This window comes from Elephas maximus, chromosome 1, assembly GCF_024166365.1.
Source record: "Elephas maximus indicus isolate mEleMax1 chromosome 1, mEleMax1 primary haplotype, whole genome shotgun sequence".
Classification (NCBI taxonomy): domain Eukaryota; kingdom Metazoa; phylum Chordata; class Mammalia; order Proboscidea; family Elephantidae; genus Elephas; species Elephas maximus.
In genome coordinates, this window is record NC_064819.1 from 17,812,676 (window position 1) to 17,833,148 (window position 20,473).

General features: G+C 43.0%; 1 protein-coding gene across 1 annotated transcript in view; it reads right to left on the reverse strand.

Moving 5' to 3' along the window:
* Window positions 1-316: 316 nt before the first annotated feature.
* PCYT1A (phosphate cytidylyltransferase 1A, choline) overlaps window positions 317-20,473 on the reverse strand; it is a 59,278-nt gene continuing 39,121 nt past the window's right edge. Inside the window, exons 3-9 of the mRNA XM_049879463.1 lie at window positions 19,327-19,426; window positions 12,758-12,874; window positions 11,977-12,128; window positions 9,778-9,856; window positions 8,250-8,392; window positions 6,052-6,240; window positions 317-5,068 (exon numbers count right to left, since the gene is read on the reverse strand). Of these exons, the coding sequence (XP_049735420.1) occupies window positions 4,862-5,068; window positions 6,052-6,240; window positions 8,250-8,392; window positions 9,778-9,856; window positions 11,977-12,128; window positions 12,758-12,874; window positions 19,327-19,426 (987 nt within the window). The 3' untranslated portion in view covers window positions 317-4,861. The remainder of the gene's footprint in view (window positions 5,069-6,051; window positions 6,241-8,249; window positions 8,393-9,777; window positions 9,857-11,976; window positions 12,129-12,757; window positions 12,875-19,326; window positions 19,427-20,473) is intronic.

Here is a 20,473-nt window from a genome sequence, read left to right on the forward strand (position 1 = left end):
ACCCAGTCAGGCAAACAGTACCAGCCCAAAGTCCCGGAGACATCAGGCTTCTGGAGAACAGGTGAAAGGTGTTCTTGCTCTTTACAAATGTGTCATGAGGGCACAGGTGACATTAAGCCTGGGAGATCTGGATCAGGCTCCCTTTGCCAGGCAATGGCTTTTTGAGTTCTCTGTGCCAAGCTGCAAAAGGATTCCCTGGTAATACAGTCATGGAGCCTGATTTTGAGGAGGGAAATTAGGATATAAAAGCAAAGGAATTACGAACAAAGGTAAAAGCCCGAAATTCACAGAATATATCGTCCACAGGTATACCAGGTCAAAAACCACAGGAAATGGGACGTTATCATTTATTTGGCTAAATGGTAAAAGGAAAATTACAAAAAAAAAATCAAACCAAACCCACTGACATCGAGCTGATTCTGACTCAGAGCAGCAACCCTACAGGACAGGGCAGAACCACCCCATAGGATTTCCCAGACTGTAATCTTTAGAGAAGCAGACCGCCACATCTTTCTCCCGTGGAGCAGCTGGTGGGTTCGAACAGCCGACCTGTCGGTTGGCAGCTGAGCACTTTAACCACAGCACCACAAGGACACCTTAAAAGCCAAAATAACGCTAAGTTAGTAACACTCAGACAGGAAAGACAATCTACCGAACACTAATGAAGGACAACTTTCCCGTGACTGGCACTGGTGGTGAGGCTAACAGTCGTGCCAAGGCTGGCATTTCTTTCCCAGACGCTCTTCTCCGAATCCTCAACCAACAACACATCAAGTCTCTGTTCAAAACAGTCAGCGCCTCCCAGAGAAGAAGGGTGGGGAAAGCCACTTCAAAGGAACACAACCCCAGTCATCCCAGTTTAGCACTTAATTTTAAATCCGGTGCTTTTGTTTTCTACCCCAATCTGAGTACTAATATAAAACTTTGGCAGACAAAAAATCCTCCTTTTTACTTTTTAAGAAAATTAACATTTAACAGTTTAATCTCAAGAACATGTTCTACTTCTTTATTTGGAAAAATAGAAGGAAGGGATTACTCTTCATCCCATGACCATCTATTCTATGAGAGAAAACAAGAGCAATCATTGTTATGACTTTGAGAAATATAACCTTTAAAAATACTTACATTGATGAGCTTAAAAAAAATACCCTTAGTTACAAAAATTGTTAAAGGAAGTTCTTTCTACCTATGGGTTTATCTCCTGGTGAGAGTGCATGCTGACAGAAAATTTCGAAGCTATGGCTTTTCGGGAATTAAAGGAAAGCAGCCAAATATAATTGATTTGGACAGATTTTAGATAAAGGACCTGGAACAGGATTAAAAAGGCAATGAGCTCCAGAAAAAGTCACCCACAGATTAAGATAACCCAGAAACAGAACAAAAGCGCTGTGAAGAACCACTGTGCAGGGAATTTCCAGAACAATTTAACTCAAGTGCTGCCCAAGAAGTTATCAGTGATCAAAAAGGCCAAAATGTTTTTTCGACCTACCTTATATTTTTTTCTCCTCTTCAGGATTTCCAATTTCCTCTCATCCCCAACCTTCTTACCCAATCCTCCCAAAAATGACGGTCTTTGGCTCTAGCTATCAGAGACAGCTGCAGCAGTACAAACTATCCACTTGTAGTCCCCTAACGTTTCGACCTCTATTCTTCAGGACTCCTGAGTCTATTGTATGAAAAGACCAAAATTTCTGGCCAGCCCACCAGGAAGAAACTGCTGAAATGGCCCCTCCTCGCCACCAGCTCCAGGGCTTGTCTCTAGCCTCTTTTTAGCTTGTGGCTCTGAGGCCTATCCACTTTTAAGGCCATCGCTGCCGTATTTGCCTCACTCGAGCTGACTGCTTTCTTGTGTGGGACTCAGAGAAACAGTTCCACAGCCTCAAGCATTAATATTTGCAGATTTATAGATCACAGGCGTGGCAGTAGTGTGCAGACCTCTAACCTCATTTAAATTAGGTACATATGATCAAATAATGCCATTATTCCTACAGCTTCCTCTACCCATCCATCCTTGTCCGGCACCAAGGATCATATTTTTCCCAAGGAATCTAACATGCCACACCATAAAAATTTTTGCTTTCAGTGAAAATTATTTGAAAATATTTTAGTGTCAGGAGATGGGGGCAGCAGAGGCTCACCAGGAGGGCAGGGCAGTCTTCTGGGAGCATGTGCACAGGTGGCCCTAGAGTCATCCTCCAAGGGCAGGGCACACCCAAAGAAGCCTGCTGACAGAGCAGAGACCTGGCTTGAGAGGAGTGACTACAGGGAGGAAAAGCACATGACGGGGATCTCCCTTTTCAAACACTTGGGTAACATGTACACTTTGAGGGCAGAGCAGGTGGGCTTCAGCAGTGACTTCACTGCCTTTCTACACCAGGGAGAAGCAGACAGACGGAAATAGGCAGACTTCCCAAAGAGGAAAGCCCAAAGCAGAAAAGTTAAAATATGCAATCCCAGTGAAGCCAGATAATATGGGAAAATACGAACTGTTTCAAAGACAGGAGTCCAGGTCAGAGCACATGTGAACCAGGTTTGACCGTAAAAGAGCGCTTCATGGGAAAAGTTAGAAATGTGGTTTTCATAGACCGTCAGGACAAGAGGTTCCCCCACTCTGTTCCTTTACTTTGCCGTGCTCTGCCCCTCTGGGTGATCTGAGCTTTAAGAACCTAGGCAGCTCTGCTGTGTGGGCAGGTGGTGATTCTAGCCTATGACCCCCAGGCAGAGGAGCAGGTTTTACCAGAAAGTGTTCAGGGAGGAGGCTATGGGATGCTCACAGCCCTAGCAGAAGGGCAAGATAAAAGGTGGTTTTCTTAGCTGAAAACACTAGAACTCCACCCCCACAAGGGGTATTTATGAGTGATGGGGGGTGGGGTCTGCACATAAGGAATTTTCCCCTGAACCCAGCTACGGAGTACTGATGGTTACCGAGCCCAGCTACGGCAGTACTGATGGTTACCGAGCCCGGCTCCGGGAGTACTGATGGTTACCGAGCCCAGCTACGGCAGTACTGATGGTTACCGAGCCCAGCTACGGCAGTACTGATGGTTATTGAGCCCAGCTCCGGGAGTACTGATGGTTACCGAGCCCAGCTACGGCAGTACTGATGGTTACCGAGCCCAGCTACAGGAGTACTGATGGTTACCGAGCCCAGCTCCGGGAGTACTGATGGTTACCGAGCCCAGCTACAGGAGTACTGATGGTTACCGAGCCCAGCTCCGGGAGTACTGTTGGTTACCGAGCCCAGCTCCGGGAGTACTGATGGTTACCGAGCCCAGCTCCGGGAGTACTGATGGTTGCCGAGCCCAGCTCCGGGAGTACTGATGGTTATTGAGCCCAGCTCCGGGAGTACTGATGGTTACCGAGCCCAGCTACGGCAGTACTGATGGTTACTGAGCCCAGCCATGTGATTACTGGTTACTGAGCCCAGCCCCGGGAGTACTGACTGTTGGTGATCTGCGAGGTCAGGTAGCTGAGGAGATACGATGCTGGAGGGTTAAAAATGAACTCCTGCTCAACAGCACAGTGTTAAATAAGCATCACCATTCTTTGCTGCAAAATTCAAGTGGCCAGTCCCCTTGAGCAACCTAACAGGACAAGTGGAACCACAATGACCAGGCAAACGGGAGCAAATGTGAGGGAGAGAACCAACTTCCGTAATGTGGGCCTACACTTTGTGGCCTGTTGGAGGGGTTGTGGAGGGAGTCCCTGCCCGCTGCCGCGCTCTCTCAGAGGAAAAGAAACTCTCCGTGGAGCACTGGTTCCCATGAAGAACGTTCTTAAAAGGGGATGAGGTCAAGATAAGTCTGTTGCTTTAGAAAAGGAAGTGTTTCCTTCTGGGTGTGCCTCTTTGTTCTGCGCAAACCTCTCTCAATATGGCTATGAGCAAGATGAATTAACAGACTATGGGCAAACTGCAGACATTTGCAGAGTATCCTCTGTAAAAGGTTAGATAACGGCAATGAAATGAGAGTAGTGAGGCCAGGAACTTACTCCCAGTAGGAAATTAATCTAAACTTTCTGTAGGATTAAGTATGCTCCCACTCTCCTCCTCAATTAACGGTAACCTAAAAGTGCTCGGAAAGATAGATAAGGGCTCCCGGATAACTGGGTAGCAGAGTTTTCTGAGAAAATGAACACAGCAGGAAAACCACAGTTGATGCCACGTGGCCATACCATCCCCATCAGTGTCTTCATGGACCCCATTGTGTCCAATAAGAAACTCCTCAGGGAGTAAGGAAAGTTAGGCTCAGGTCTCCTTCTTCCCACAGCCACACTGACACATGTGCCAGCAATATGTTTAGGGGATTTTTGACTGCAATCACTCGGCTTTTTGTTTTTAAGGAAATCAAAATTATGATATTCCCCCCCCAAAACCACCCATCAGCATGGCTCATTGCTTGAAGGATTTGGCAAGTCAGTTTGCTTCAGAACAGAAGGCAAACACTACAGTGTCAGGAAGAAAGGCCTCTGGGGCATCACACCACTTTCTTCTTCTGCCTCCTCCTCAGGGGCAAAATATTAGTTCTACTTACTCCATTTGAAAGACTAATTTTTTAAAAAATTGATAAAAATGACAATTTCCCTGTCAAGATCACATGAACACAAATAGTAAATCAAAGTCCTTGGGGAGGGTAGATGGGTGCAGAATAGGCTTCTAAGGTGCAGTCGGCCTCCTTGGTGTGGACGACTGATGACTCTTGGAGGTTGGGCTGTTGGTTCCCCCATCCCAGGTCCTCTTGCCCCAGTACTCTTTCCTCTGTAGCTATTCTTGGGTTTAGTGTTGGGATCACAATTTGGAATTCAACAGAGAGCTTCTGAAGGTGATGAAACAGAGGGAGAAGAGGGGAGAAGCGATGGAAAATCAGTCCTCTTCATCCTCACTGATATCATAGGCTGTCGCCTTGTGCCTGGACAGGTTTGCTGGGGAGGAAGGTGGGGAAGTCTTGCCAGAGAAGGGCCATCGGAAAGAGGGGGAGGGGGACCGTTCCCGGGTAGGGCTGCTGCTGGGACTCTGCTTTGGACTGATGGCCTGTAGCATCCGGCCTTTTCCCTCTTTCAGCATATGTTTCTGAGGAGACCAAAAGGAAGAGTTAGAAGAAAGCCATGAATTCTACTAACCCACCACTGGAAGATCTGAGGCTTAACTTACCATGAGTGCCCCTGCAATGTCAAAAATGACCCAATAAGCCAGAGGAGGGACATGGCTATAGTTCTAAGCACTTTCCTCCCTAAAGTGGGCTGTGCTAGACTACTTACTTAAGGGTTCCCACCTGCCACCCAGTCACCAAATCCTGGACTTCTACATCAAAGGAATTATTAGAAAGCTACTTAGTCTGTAGTCAGGGTTCCAGGTAAAAACAAAGGAATTGACTCAGACAAAAGGGTACCTATCCCAGTGTAAATTCTCTGAAAAGGAAATTCCATGCTCTCCCAGAATAATCTAGTATTCAAAGGGAACCCCGATGGCACAGTGGTTAAGGACTCAGCTGCTAGCCAAAAGGTCAGCAGTTTGAATGCACCAGCCGACCCTTGGAAAACCTATGGGGCAGTTCTACTCTGTCCTATAGGGTTGCTATGAGACAGAATCGACTCGACTGCAATAGGTTTTTAGCATCCAAAGACCTTCATAGGCAGATCCTTCTTGATATCTAACCTAGGGCTCACTTGCTGAATAGCATACACCTTTATTTGGTTTGAAAATACAGTTGTTTGTAGTGGAGGCAGCTTTCTTTCTACTATTCTGTATTCTTCCCTTTCCTCCTATCTAAAACTACAAGGTATAAGCAGGCTGGCTAAGGCTACTTGCTTATCTTGTCACCAGATTTGGAGGCTGATATAGAGCTGGAAAAACGATTTAGGCGAGTGTGCAACCTCTTTCTGTAAAGATTTTAAAGAGCTTTAGGGGGACAGCTGAAATACGGTTCTGCCCAGATATGAGGAACAGGTTAGATAAGTTCCTGATGCCGATGTCCTTTCCTGTTCAAGAACTCTATGACTCTCTCCATAGCTCAGAAATGCCCTGAATTATCCGGCAGGGAAGAACATACATACCAGTGCTCCTTCTGGACCGAACATTTCCAGGAAACTTCCAATGAATTCTCGGGATTTCTCTTCCCATTTCTGAATGAGGTCAATGCTTTTTTCCTCCACCTTCTGAACAAATTCTTTTGACTTTTCTTCCACGTCTTTCACTTTCTTCTTTACTTTGTCAACCCGCTCCTGCAAGTGGTATTTCTTCTCCTAGGCAAAGAAATAACTGTTTGAGAAATAATACTCATCTTGACCTTTCCTACCAAAAAGGAAAGAAATAAAAACATGGCTCAAGCGCTCTACTGACACTTGGTCCAGTCTTTAAAATTTCACCTTGCTTTAATCTATCTACACTTCTTTAGCATACTAACAGATCTGATAGGCTCTGGAGGTCATCTTATAGAAAAGCGTGATACAACTAATATTGTGGGAGCCCAGGACTAAACTAAATATGCAGGGTAGGCCTGATACAGGCATGCAGTCAATTGAAGTCAGTTTTCTTAAGACAAAGCAGAAGCTTGGAACATAAGCCTGTCCAACATGACCCAAACCCCACTCTAGATGGAGACGTATAGGTAGCAATGAGATCACCGCACGATATTGCCAAGAAGAAGCCAGCTACAATAGGATGAAAATGGAATTACTGGACTTTCATATTACTTATTTTATTTATTTATTTATTTATTTATTGCACTAGATTCCCCCCCCCCCCCCCGCCCCACCTTTATCAACAGCCATGGAAGCAGCAGTCAAGAAATCAAAAGATGCACTGCATTGGGTAAATCTGCTGCAAAGGACCTCTTTAAAGTGCTGAAGAGCAAACATGTCACCTTGAAGACTAAGGTGCACCTGACCCAAGCCATGGTATTTTCAGTCATATCATATGCATGTGAAAGCTGGACAATGAATAAGGAAGACCAAAGAGGAATTGATGCCTTTGAATTGTGGTGTTGGCAAAGAATATTGAATATACCACGGACTGCCAAAAGAACGAACAAATCTGTCTTAGAAGAAGTACAACCAGAATGCCCCTTAGAAGCAAGGATGGTGAGACTGTGTCTTACATACTTTGGACATGTTGTCAGGAGGAAACAGTCCCTGGAGAAGGACACCATGGTTGGCAGAGTACAGGGTCAGAGGAAAAGAGGAAGACCCTCAAGGAGGTGGACTGACACAGTGACTGCAACAATGGGCTCAAGCATAACAACGATTGTGAGGATGGCGCAGGACCGGGCAGTGTTTCGTTCTGTTGTGCAGAGGGTCGCTATGAGTTGGAGCCAACTCGACGGCACCTAACAACAACAAACAGCATTCTATGGTTTTAGAAGAGTTGGGGTTTATTTTGTTGGTTTGTTGCCTTTTTTTTTTTTTTTGGTATGTGGAGGTCCACTTGCTCATTTGCAAAATGAAGATGATACTCTCTGTTCCTAAAGATAAGGAAATATGGTATGAACGTTCTGGGAAGAAAATGTTTAGTCAAATAAGAAGTATTTTCACAATTTGCAGGTCATAAAGGGGAAAAGGAATAAGTTTAAGGTTTTTAAACACCTGAGTCTTACGGAAAAATAGATAACAGCAGCTGGGTTTTATGTGAGTAGATAAATCATATTTAAATGAAACTATTTTGCTTATTCTTATAGCATCATTCACAGAGCTGGGAGCAGGTGAGGGTGCACGATGAACTGCTTACATAGGAGATTTTGTCAGCAGTTTATCTTCTAAATCAACTTTGCTGAGGTACACTTTATATACAAAATGCATTATGGTTTGTTTTTAAAAGGTAGTATCGAGCTTTCATAAATCAAATTTAAAACTTAGGTCCATGTACCCTGAGAAATTGCATGCAAAATGCTGTGTGTAACTATATATACAGGGAGAAGAGACATAGCTTTCATCAGATTTTCAAAAAACCAGCCAATCAAAAAAGGTTAAGAGCTACTTTTTTAAATGTATTTGATATTAACGTGGCCCTAGGGAAGTTAAGCATTCTTATTTAATTGGCTGTGTTTCCTTATATCAATGTGTTGATACTACACCATAAGGGCAGAAACTGCCTCTGGTTTATTCTCTTCATAAAGAGCTTAGCATAGTGTTACCTGCAAGGGGGCATTTACTGAGCTTTTAGGAGTGATAATTACACCTGACTGAAAAAAACCAATCAACCCAGGTGGAGGGGTCCTGTAGGGCCAGGAAAACCTGGGATGACGGCTGGAACTCACGTTGATAAAGCTGACATTGAGCTCCTTAGCCGTATAGCCCCTCTGTAGATTCCGTCTGGCGTACACGTCATAGTCCCGCACGATTCGGGTGATGATGTCTGACGTGGAGATACCTTCTGTCCTCTGTGTCGGAGCAAACATGCCTAACACAAGAATACATGCACAGACAGACAAACACTGTGAACTCTGCTTAGCTTAGGCAGCAGGACTAGATGGAAACTGGAAACAACATTCCTTTCCTCAAAAGCAGAAGTGACGTCTGCAGATACTGACATAAAGAAGGAGGACTGAATAAAAGGCTGGGGAAAAAGAAAGGAGGACTGAATAAAAGGCTAGGGAAAAAGAAAGGAGGACTGAATAAAAGGCTAGGGAAAAAGAAAGGAGGACTGAATAAAAGGCTAGGGAAAAAGAAAGGAGGACTGAATAAAAGGCTAGGGAAATAGAGAGGAGGACTGAATAAAAGGCTAGGGAAAAAGAGAGGAGGACTGAATAAAAGGCTAGGGAAAAAGAGAGGAGGACTGAATAAAAGGCTAGGGAAAAAGAGAGGAGGACTGAATAAAAGGCTAGGGAAAAAGAGAGGAGGACTGAATAAAAGGCTAGGGAAAAAGAGAGGAGGATTGAATAAAAGGCTAGGGGAAAAAAAAGGAGGATTGAATAAAAGCCTAGGGAAAAAGAGAGGAGGACTGAATAAAAGGCTAGGGAAAAAGAAAGGAGGACTGAATAAAAGGCTAGGGAAAAAGAGAGGAGGACAGAATAAAAGGCTAGGGAAGAAGAGAGAAGGACTGAAAAAAGGCTAGGGAAAAAGAGAGGACGACTGAAAAAAAGGCTAGGGAAAAAGAGAGGAGGACTGAATAAAAGGCTAGGGAAAAAGAGAGGAGGACTGAATAAAAGGCTAGGGAAAAAGAGAGGAGGACTGAATAAAAGGCTAGGGAAAAAGAGAGGAGGACTGAATAAAACGCTAGGGAAAAAGAAAGGAGGACTGAATAAAACGCTAGGGAAAAAGAAAGGAGGGCTGAATAATAGGCTAGGGAAAAAGAAAGGAGGACTGAATAAAAGGCTAGGGAAAAAGAAAGGAGGACTGAATAAAAGGCTAGGGAAAAAGAAAGGAGGACTGAATAAAATGCTAGGGAAAAAGAAAGGAGGACCAAATAAACGGCTAGGGAAAAAGAAAGGAGGATTGAATAAAAGGCTAGGGAAAAAGAAAGGAGGACTGAATAAAAGGCTAGGGAAAAAGAAAGGAGAAGCTATAAGGCTCTATTACTGAGAGAGAGAGGGAAAAAAAGAAAAAAAAGGACTGGGAATAGGTTTCTTGAAGTGAAAAGAAATATCAAAGTAGATGCTCTTAGACAATTGGGAATTGACAGACGTCAGTGCTATGCTCAGCCTTACCTCTTACCTGGAGCGTGACCTGAAAGAGGACGCTGAATTTCTCAGTACACAACTTTCCTCTGTGAGGTAGTAATATGGTAGAATTTCTGTAGCTGTTCACGAGGCCCCATAAAGTGAGGCTGCACACTGACTGACTCACCTGCCTCCTTGATGTGTTTATAAACATCATCGCTCCCAGCAGAAGAATAAGGGATGTCATCATGCGCTACAAAATCAATCTGAAAATGAGGAAACATCATTTAAAACCCAGGATAACCACCATTCAGAACAAGCCAGTGAATATTACCAGGCCCAGAAAAAGCACAATATGCAGAGGTCAGGCCTCAAATACACTTTTCTTCCTCTGTATCTCCCTTTACTTTGCTCCTAAATTCCATAACTCGTTCACAAATCACTCAACCTGGTTACTTCAGGATCATAAATGTGAAGTTAGCCTGTTTTCTTTTCAGCTATTTCTCCTGGCCTAGCGAAGTGCTACGCTCCCACTGTATACCAGTCACCGCGCTCTGGTCAGGAGGGCGAGCGGATTTGCTGAGCTAGTTAGTTAGTGGGCAGGACCAGGAAAGAAGACAGGAAACCTCCCCACCCTCCTGGGCCTCTAAGGATTGGTCAAATGAGGGTTTCTAGAAGTATGAGAGAGGTCACTTCCTTGTTCAACTGGTTTCTCTCTCAGTCAAAGATGGGTGGGAAACTAAAAATGGCAACCAAAAGCCGGTTTACTGCAACAGATAACATCTGAATTCCCAAGAAATGTAAAATCCAAAGCCACGACAGAACTTCAGGTCTGATGATCTTTCATTTTGCTATTGTAAGTATGCCCTGCAAGGGTGAGGAGAGGTGACAGGGCACTGGGGACAATCACCTTTCTGAGAGACATGCTACACCTCCCTTACTCCTTCCTGAAGAGACCTAACATAACTGTTCATGCCACCACACCCAACTCCCAGAAGTCACTGTAGTGTGCAGCAGGCTCGTTGGGACTGTGTCAGGGACTCTGAGCTAACGTCTCAATTTTCCATAATGACTTGTCAGGGATCCATAGGCACCAAAGTAAAAATAAGAATGGGGGCATGTACCACTCCTGTTTGAGGATATACTGCTAACCAGGAGAAAAGCTTAGAAGTTCCTTCAGCCTCAGTCTTCTGTCTGGGGCCTGCCTGAAAATCATCTTACTCACCCCTTTTGGTACTACTGGCTACTAAGTGCTGGCAGAGAAAAGTTAGAGAGCTAGAATGCTGCGGCTGGCTGTCACTGAGTCGATTTCATAGTGACCCCATGTGACAGAGTAGAACCGCCCCATCGGCTTTCCTAGGCGGTAATCTTTACGGGAGCAGATCACCAGGTCTTTCTCCTGCAGGGCCAATGAGTGGGTTCAAACCACCAACCTTTCAGTTAGCAGCCAAGCACTTAACTGATGTGCCATCAGGGCTCCTTAGAGAACGGTAAGTCTGTCCTAATCCTAAATAGGTTTAACTAACACACCTAGCTTCAGGCCTGTCTTAAAGATTGCTTTAAAAGCACCTTGGCTACCTTTATTCTTTCCTGCCTCATTGAACAATTCACCTGCAACATTCTATACTCCTATAGAGAAGTGAATGAAATGCTTGCTGGTTCCTTAAGCTTGAGGCCATCCAACCTGGCATGATTAATCCTTCTCATCTTTAATACCTAACATTTGTAGGAAACCTGTTGTTTTAAGGTAGGAGAATTAAAAAGAGGTAAGGGGTTTTAATAATACTAGCTTGCTAGTAAAAGTGAGGAACATTCCTGGTTTTTGATCCCACACAACTTCGAGCCCAAAACCAAAAGCCCTCACTCAAACTAAATTTAAGTCAATATAAGAAAGGTCAACGTTTATCTGTCTTATCTCCTGGAATGTGAACCTCTTGAAAGCACGGCTGGGGCTACGTATATTCTAAAGACACTGGGATGCTATGAGGGTCCACACAAATATAATGGGGCGGGCAGGGGGGAGGGTGAGAATCACATAACTGAAGAGTTCAATTCCTAGCCCTGCTATGATGTGACTACAGCAGGTTACTTGGTCTCTCTGGGACTTGTTTCTCATCCATAAAATGGGAATAATAACTACTCCACAGGGTTATAGGGGAGGGGGGTAATGAAATACAATGGATATAAAAGTGCTTGTAAACCATTAAACCCCATATAAATGTCAGAGGTGACTATTAGCAGTAATATCGCCGTCATCTCCTCTATATGAAACTACATGGAAGGTAAAGGTGAAGGAGAGCTAGTGGAGAACTAGTCCAAACGCCAGTAACCTTCAGAAATGAGATGATTCTGGAACAAGGAATGGGACATGTGCCCAGCTTCTTACCCGGTGTTCTGCCAGAAACTCAGGTGTCAGGGTCCAGGGGGCATTCCTCACCACCTCATCCACATAGCGGCAGTGCTGCACTGCGTCGTAGCGCTCATTCTCATTCATCACTGTGAAGCCTTTGAAGTTGTGTGTCAGCTCATCACTGCAGACTGAATTCACCGCATCATAAAGTTCTAAGTCAAGGTCCCCTTTGCTTAACTACTCCCCAGACACCAACCTCTCCCACCTTCTCCCACTTCCTAGGACTGCAACAATCCTCCCCACCTGGAAAGGAATCTTCTGGATGTAGCTCAGCCCGGGGAACAATGTTTTTCCTAATCCAAGATACACCTTCAGGAGCAGTACTCACTAAATAGCATGTTCATACTTTGGAGGAGAAATGGTACAACAGGGCACCGAGATTTTGAGTTTGTAATGAACCTGGTGTATATTTATGCAACAATTAAATTATCCTAAGTGGGAAACTGAAATCTAGAGCAAATGTTGTTCTTAAATAGGCAACAGGAGTCGGCATTGCTCCCATGACTGGGGAAACTCAGTTAAAAAGCAGTGAGATAAATACTGGGTATCTCAGGCCAAGGAGGCCTAAACCAATGGCCTCTCCAGGCGAGGGTGCTGGCATCTCATATATTTCATGCTATAGACAGGCTGTACTGCACCACTCCCTTAAAAACAGAACCAAGGGTCAATGCACCTGGGTTATAAAGACAGGAGAGAAAAAGACTCCTATCAGCTTTTTCTGGACAGACGGCACCTAAAGTCTCAGATGTTTTCTTACCTCCCACAATGAGGTATGTATTAGGGAAAAGGTTCTTTGCTTGCATCAGAGCTCGGGCATGACCAGAGTGAAATAAGTCAAAGATTCCATCTGCATAAACTCTCACAGGCCGGTCATCTAAATCCAAGAGAAAAGTTTTATTATATAAGTACATTTATTTAACACCTCATATGTGACAAATGGAAATGGCACTGTGTGACTATTCCATCTCCGTATGCACCTCTATTAAGATGCTCTCTGGGTATTCACTCTAACCTAGGGGTGGACTGCAGTGGTGAGGAACAACATCACAAACTTCCTTGGATAGAGACCCTCCTGACGTCATCTTCACTAACTCCATTTATTAGCCTGGTTGTCCCAAAGTGCTCAGGTAACTGGATTTCATGAATGCTTTTTCTGAAAGCTATTTTAGAACTGAAAGGGGAGAATAATACAACAGATACACCCTGAACTTCATAATCCTCACCTTCAGTTTATGTGTAAACTGCCTGCCATAATCTGGCTGTTGCTCTCTCTTTTTTTTTTTAACGTTTTATTGTCGTTTAGGCAAAAGTTCACAGGGCAGATTAGTTTCTCATTCAACAATTTATACACAACTTGTTTCGTGACATTGGTTGCAAACCCCTGAATGTGTCAGCACTCCCCCCTTCCTCCCTGGGTTCCTGTGTCCACTTGCCCCGCTTTCCTGCCCCTATCTTCCTTCTGAACTCTGTTTTTGGGCAAATGCTGCCCTTTAGGTCTCGAATAGTTGATTGTTCTGAGGTGTACATCCCTCACGGGTGTTAAACTGTTCACTTTATAGGTCTGTCTATTGTATGGCACTAATGTGATCTCCGGGGGTGATTTCAGTTACAAGTTTGAAGGGTATCTAAGGGCCATAGTCTCGGGGGTTCTACCAGTCTCTATCAGACCAGAAAGTCTGGTCTTATTTATGAGTCTGAATATCGGTCTACATCTCTGTCCCACTCTGTCCATGACCTACTATCGTGGTCCCGGTCAGAGTGGTCAGTTGCTCTCTCATTGTCAGGCTGCCTTGATTACTAGTGACTAATGCTTTGCTTTGAAGATAAATCTCTCTACTATTGCACAGAGAGTAAGGGGTGATACAAAAGGACAGAGATTGAAAAAGAGGGAGCATAAGTAGCTAAGTGGACTAGTTATCAATTTATTGCTTCTCAGCTCCAAATTCACCCTTCAATACCTGCTCTGTGATAACAAATGAAACTCCTTTAAGCATTTCTCCTCTTATAGTGAGCATGATGTTAAGCTTTCACAGTAGAGGGTGATATACTATGTATTTGAAAATCAAATACAAATATTTTAGAACTTTTCATTGTAACTTTTCCTCCCTTGGCCCCCCATTAGTGAGAATAAGAGAGAACCAGTTGTCAACTTATTTTTGGTGGTGGTGGCCTATCGAAGAGAAGCTAGGAGATGATTTCTTGGGGTACAAGACTAGTTCCAAAGTCAAACACATGAAGAATGAACTTGGTATAACAGATCGTCATGTTTCCAATGATATCTCTGAAGAGTCCCACTAACTTATTCCCACTGAGGGAGCAAAGGAAGAGCTGTTCCGCTGTAGTGGCAGAAAACAACAGCTGTAGCAGTTACGTCAGCCTAGGAAGGAAGGGTTACAGCCTCATCAGATACACCATACTTGGGGTAGCGTAAGACCCAGCTCCCTCCTGTCTTGAGGACAGTGAGTTAGGGAGGAAGAAATTGCTTCTCAGGAGGTTTATGGGCTTCTGTTTTCAGGTACCTTTATCCACAAACAAGTAGCTTTTAAACCAAGAAGTCATATATTGCTGACAGAAATATAAATTGGTATAGCTTCTAAGAAGGGCAATTAAGTAATATCTGTCAAAAGACAAATGACAAATGCTCATACCATTTGACCCAGCAGTTCTAATTCTAGGAATTTATCTCACAGAGATACTTGTAAATAGGTACAAGTCATTCATTGCAGCATTATTTGTAACAGCAAAACTTTGAAAACAACCTAAATTTCAATGCAAAACTGGTTAGATATATCATGATAACAGCCACTAAAAGGGTGGGGAATAGATAAACTATTTGCTTGGATATCCATAAGAAACTTAACGCTGGTTGCCTCTAAGAGGGCTACTGGGTGGCTTTGAGACAGGGAAGACAGGAAGAGATCTCATTCTATCCATCTCCATTTATACATGATAAATAGAGAAAAGATTGAAGTCATCAAGGATTTCATTTTACTTGGATCCATAATCAATACCCATGGAAGCCACAGTCAAGAAATCAAACTAATTGTGTCAGGCAAATCTCTACAAAAGACCTCTTTGAAGTGTTCAAAAGCAAAGATGCCACTTTACAGACTACGGTGCACCTGACCCAAGCCATGGTGTTTTCAGTTGCCACATATGCATGTGAAAGCTGAACAATGAATGAAGAATTGACACCTTTAAGTTGTGGTGTTGGCAAAGAATACAGAATATTCCATCGACTGCCAAGAGAACAAACAGATCTATCTTGGAAGAAGTACGGCCAGAATGCTCCTTAGAAGCAAGGATGACGAGACTTCATCTCACATACTTTGGACATGCTATCAGAAGGAACCAGCCCCTAGAGAAGGACATCATGCTTGGTAAAGTAGAGGGTCAGCAAAAGGAGACCTTCAACGAGATGGACTGACACACTGGCTACAGTAGTGGGCTCAAGCATAACAACAATTGTGAGAACGGTGCAGGACTAGGCAGTGCTTCGTTCTGTTGTACATAGAATCGCTCTGAGTTGGAACAGACTCAATGGCACCTAACAACAACATACATTTTCTTATACTTTTTGAATGTTCAACCATGGGAATGCCTGAATTTTATGATTCAGGAAATAAAATTAAAAATAAGATACACCAATACAATGAAAAACTGAGAACCAGTATAATGGATTTGAGAGTCAGAAAAGATCTCAGTCTAACCTTGCCAACCGACCCCCTGCCTATGTGATATAACCTCTTCCAGGCTGTTTCCCCATCTATAAAACAAAACTAAACCTGAGTAGTATAATCCTCTTACAGACCCTAGAAATCATGACTATAAAGTTACTAACATACTTCCATTTTTCCTAGACAAGTCCGGGGTGGGGGGAGGGCTGGCTATGATTTCCCTTTACTTGATTCTAAAAGACAAAGGATAGAACATAAAAACTACGAATATTTTGTTGTTGTTTCCTTGCTATCAGACAGGGCACAGCAAGGGCAAAGGGAAATTAGGAGGATTTAGCTCAGTGAACACGTTCCTGGATGGTGGCAATAGCACAGAATTCTGTTGACTGAGTGACTGTCAGTAAAGGTACTCATCCCTGGTAGGCCCAGTGTGTCACTGAACCCTCTCTGACCAACCCCAGATGTGTCTCCTCAGCGTCCCCAACCCTTTAACCCAACATCTTAATTCCTTACCACTTAACCCTAAATCTTTGGCAAACCCAACACCAAAACCCGCTGCCGTTGAGTTGATTCCGACTCATAGTCACCCTATAGGACAGAGCAAAACTGCCCCATAATTTCCAAAGAGAGCCTGGTGGATTTGAACTGTTGACCTTTTGGTTGGCCAAGCTGGTATATTAACCAAATGGCCAGAAGGGGCCACTGTTGAACCAGGAAGTCTGGGACAGAAAGCAAGAGGAAGCCATTCTCTCACCAAGTGGCTACTGGCCAGGATGCTATGTCCCCGGTTTAGGCCTGTTGTCTCAGGGTATTATTACTAGTGATACCTTTTCAGTCTCAAATACCCTGATTTGGATTATAAATTATATAGTCATAGCACTGATGGCTAAGTAACCAGATGTCCTCCTTTAGGCAGAACAGATCTGGGTTTCAATTAATTTTCTCTTTTGGTATATCTTCTCAAATACCTGAAACATTTTATCCCTAACAGTTTATCCCTTTAGTTTCCCTTTTTTCTTCCTTTCTCATAGTGAAGCATATTGCCACCACCCCCCACCCCATTTTAGCCTGGGTAGAGTCTTCTCCTAGATTACACAAACTTCCCTCTTTGAATCCCTTAACCTCCTTAGTGAAAACCTGAAGCGACTGTCCTCTCCTACCAGTTGTTGTTATTAGCTGCTGCTGAGTCGATTCTGACCCACGGCGATCCCACGTGTGGACAGTACAACCGCTCTATAGGGTTTTCAAGGCCGTGACCTTCCAAAGCAGATGCTGTTTTCCGAGGCACTTCTGGGTACATTCAAACCACCAACTTTTCAGCCCGTAGTGGGGTGCTTAACCATTTGCACTGCCCAGAAACTCCTACCACTAACTAAAAATCCACCACCTATGAAATGCGTGGATTCTTTATTGGTTTAGTCCTTGTCCTGCATTGGCATGAAGACAGTCAGTTATTTAGTACTTAACATAAAACAGAACAGAGAGACTGAGATGCAGGGGAAAAATCAGGGATCAAAGTAGACCAGCAAACTTTAGCAACTTCTTTGCAACTCTATTCCACCTGAAACTCAATTGTCTTGCCAGTGGCCTTATTGTTTATAACTATTGTCTCTAAAGAGTAGACCACTCCAGGGTGAAAAGAGCACAGGGCTGGAAAGACTCAGGTTTTAGCTCCAATTGTATCGCTAATTATCTATTTTACTGTATGGGAACCTTCACTTCTCAGATTCTAGGGACCTTAATTTTCTCATGTATGTAATGAAGAGACTGTAAAGTAGATAATCACAAAGGTTACATAACCTTGTAAAATTCTATTATTATAAAGTTAAATTTTTTTTTTTTAGATTTATTAATTAGTGCTTTTTGGTTATAAGCTTCAGAACTTGGGAACTGTACACATTATTTTCAACTTCTATGTACCACAAATTTCAGCAGTTCAAATCCACCAGTCGTGCCTTAGAAACCCTATGGGGCAGTTCTACACTGTCCTACAGGGTCCTATACGTTGGAATTGACTCCATGGCAATAGGTTTGGTTTTTGGTTTATGTACCACAAAAGGTCTGAGGATAAATGAGCAACAAGCTGGGTAAGAGAACTAATATAATCATATACCTGAGTGAGGTAATGAATTGTAAATGTGTGTCATTAGAGAGTACGTGAAAGTTGTCTTCAACAGGCTCTACTATCACATGTCTGAATGTGACTCTTAAACTGTCTGTTGGTATTTTGAAACTTGATCTGCCACTATCACACCGTTACATTCAGCCTCCGTGTTTCCAGACCTGTCCTTGTCATCATTTTATCCTGCTCTACTAGCCTGCCTATTACTCAAGTAAGAAGAGCCAAACCCAAAAATCACATCATGACTAGAAGGGCTGTGATCAACACATGCTATTCTACACTCTTTTGTAAAAGGAATGCATTCTCTGGAATTAACCGCTGTTTCTGAGGACCCCAAACCATAATCCACATAGCCAAGAGGACTTGGGATTCCTAGCCCGACATGGTCCAGCATTCATTTCTATGTACACTTCACTAGTCCTCAGTTACAACAGAGCAAACACTAATACAATTAAAAGGTAGCCACAGATATTCCCTATACACTGAAAATGTGCCAATTTGCACCTGTAACTGCCTTTTATTCTCCAGTGCTTGTCTGAGTCAAAACCCAGCACTACATTTATGGAATAGAGAGAACACTTACCACAGTAGTCAGAGCTGAAACAGGATTGGAAAAAAAGAGGAAGATTGAAGAATTTATAGAGAAGTAAGGCAGCTGCCCGTAGGATTTTGTTATCATAGCCAATACTCATGGAAGTTTCTATTTATTTTTTTAGCCACTGCCATCAAGTTGATTCTGACTCAGCAATCCTATAGGACAGAGTAAAACTGCCCCATAAGGTTTTCAAGGCTGTAAACCTTTCTCCCGCCGAGCAGCTGGCAGGTTTGAAACGACCTTTTAGTTGGTAGCTGAGTGCTTTAACCACTGTGCCACCAGGGCTCCTTTCTATTTATAATGATCCCTAAAGCCAACTTCCCCAGATTGGGAGGGCATCTAGAATACATACTAATAATTTATGTGGTTAAAAAACTGCTACCTGATGATATAAACTAAGTATACAAATAAGAGTATGGGCTTTAAAAATAATAAAGCGAGTCTTAAAAAAAGACTCAGGAAATTACAGTATCAATAAAGATAAAATTTAGTGATAAGCAACTCCTACCTTGGGATTTATCTGTCTGTCCTCTGCCAATCAGGTGCATCAGAGCTAGGGCACTGACCGACAGAATCTGAGAAGATTGCGGAGACAATTTTCCAGGCTATTAAAAATGTCATAGACTGATGTATTTCTGGACCTTTATAAAAAATGGACAAGATTATAGCCCAGCTCAGCTTAATATCTTGTCTCTGATCTACTGTATCTCATAGCTATAGCAAAACCCCAAGAAGCAAGTATGTAATAATAAAAAGAAAAGAAAAATGTATGGAGTAGAGTTATCCTCCGAATAGCAAGGGAGATGGGAGGAGCACCCTCCCCAACTTGCCTTGGCAGGTAAAATGAGGAAATATGGACAGGAGGTATACATTTGGTAAAGAAATACAATCATATGCTAAAGGTAATAGTAAAACAACAGGCATTTACTTACAAGGAGTCCCTCTGGTGGCTTCTTCCATAGTTACCCTGACATAGGGCTTACTAAAGTCAACTTCGATTTCATCAGAAAAAGGAGCTGGCTCCCGTAAACCCTTAAGGAGAGGAAGGAAAAGGAAAACAAAGTTAAATTTAATGGCATACACTAAAATACTCAAAATATGGCACCTTTAAAGAATAATCAGTTATTCAACACGCTGGGATTAAAATTACCATAAAACTTCGTAACATGAAGAAAAGAAGAAAAACATGTATTTTAAAATTGTAAATAAAAGTTGCAACCTTTTTTAAAATGGGTAAATCATGGCATGAGACATAAAGACCTTGCTGGTGATTTCAGGGTGATCTGGCTGGGAGCCTAAGCATAGTCCCACTTACTCGTTCCAGGGTGACGGCTCCTCTGCGTCACGTGAAGAAACCGCCACCGTTCATAAGGGCGTTTCTATGCTGCTTCAACTAGGGAAGCAAATGGCTCCTGTGTGCTTTATTAAGTACAACTAACACTGTGACATGTTTTACATCGTAAATATGTTCTAATGCTCGTAACCCTACCATGAGGCAAGTAGTACTGTAGTATCCTCGATTTAAAGATGAGGAAAATGAGGCTCAAAAAGTTACGTGAATTGTACACAATTACGAAGAAACAAGGCTGTAGTGAGAATGGAGGCATGCTATCCCCTCTACACGTGGCCTCGCTTAGGAGTTTTTGTTACATGTGCCCAGAAGCATTTTGTTCTATTTGATGCTATTTGAATGAGACTGTTTTCTTAATTTTGTTTGGGCTATTCATTGCTAGTATACAGAAATACAATTGATTTGTATGTGTGTAATTGCAATTGATTTTTGTGTAGCGATCTTATGTCTTGTGACTTTACTAAACTTCATTAGTCCTAGTAGTTTATTTTTTGTAGATGCCTTAGGATTTTCTACATGAGATCATATTGTCTATGAATAAAGACATTTTTATTTCTTCCTTTCCAATCTGGATGCTTTTGGTTTCCCTTCCCTGCCCCACCCCTCCTTGTTGCACTGGCTAGAATCTTTAACACAATAGAAGTGGCAAGGGCAGACATCCTTCCCTTATTTCTCATCTTAGGGCAGAAGCATTCAACTTTTCACCACTAAATGTGATGCTGGCCATA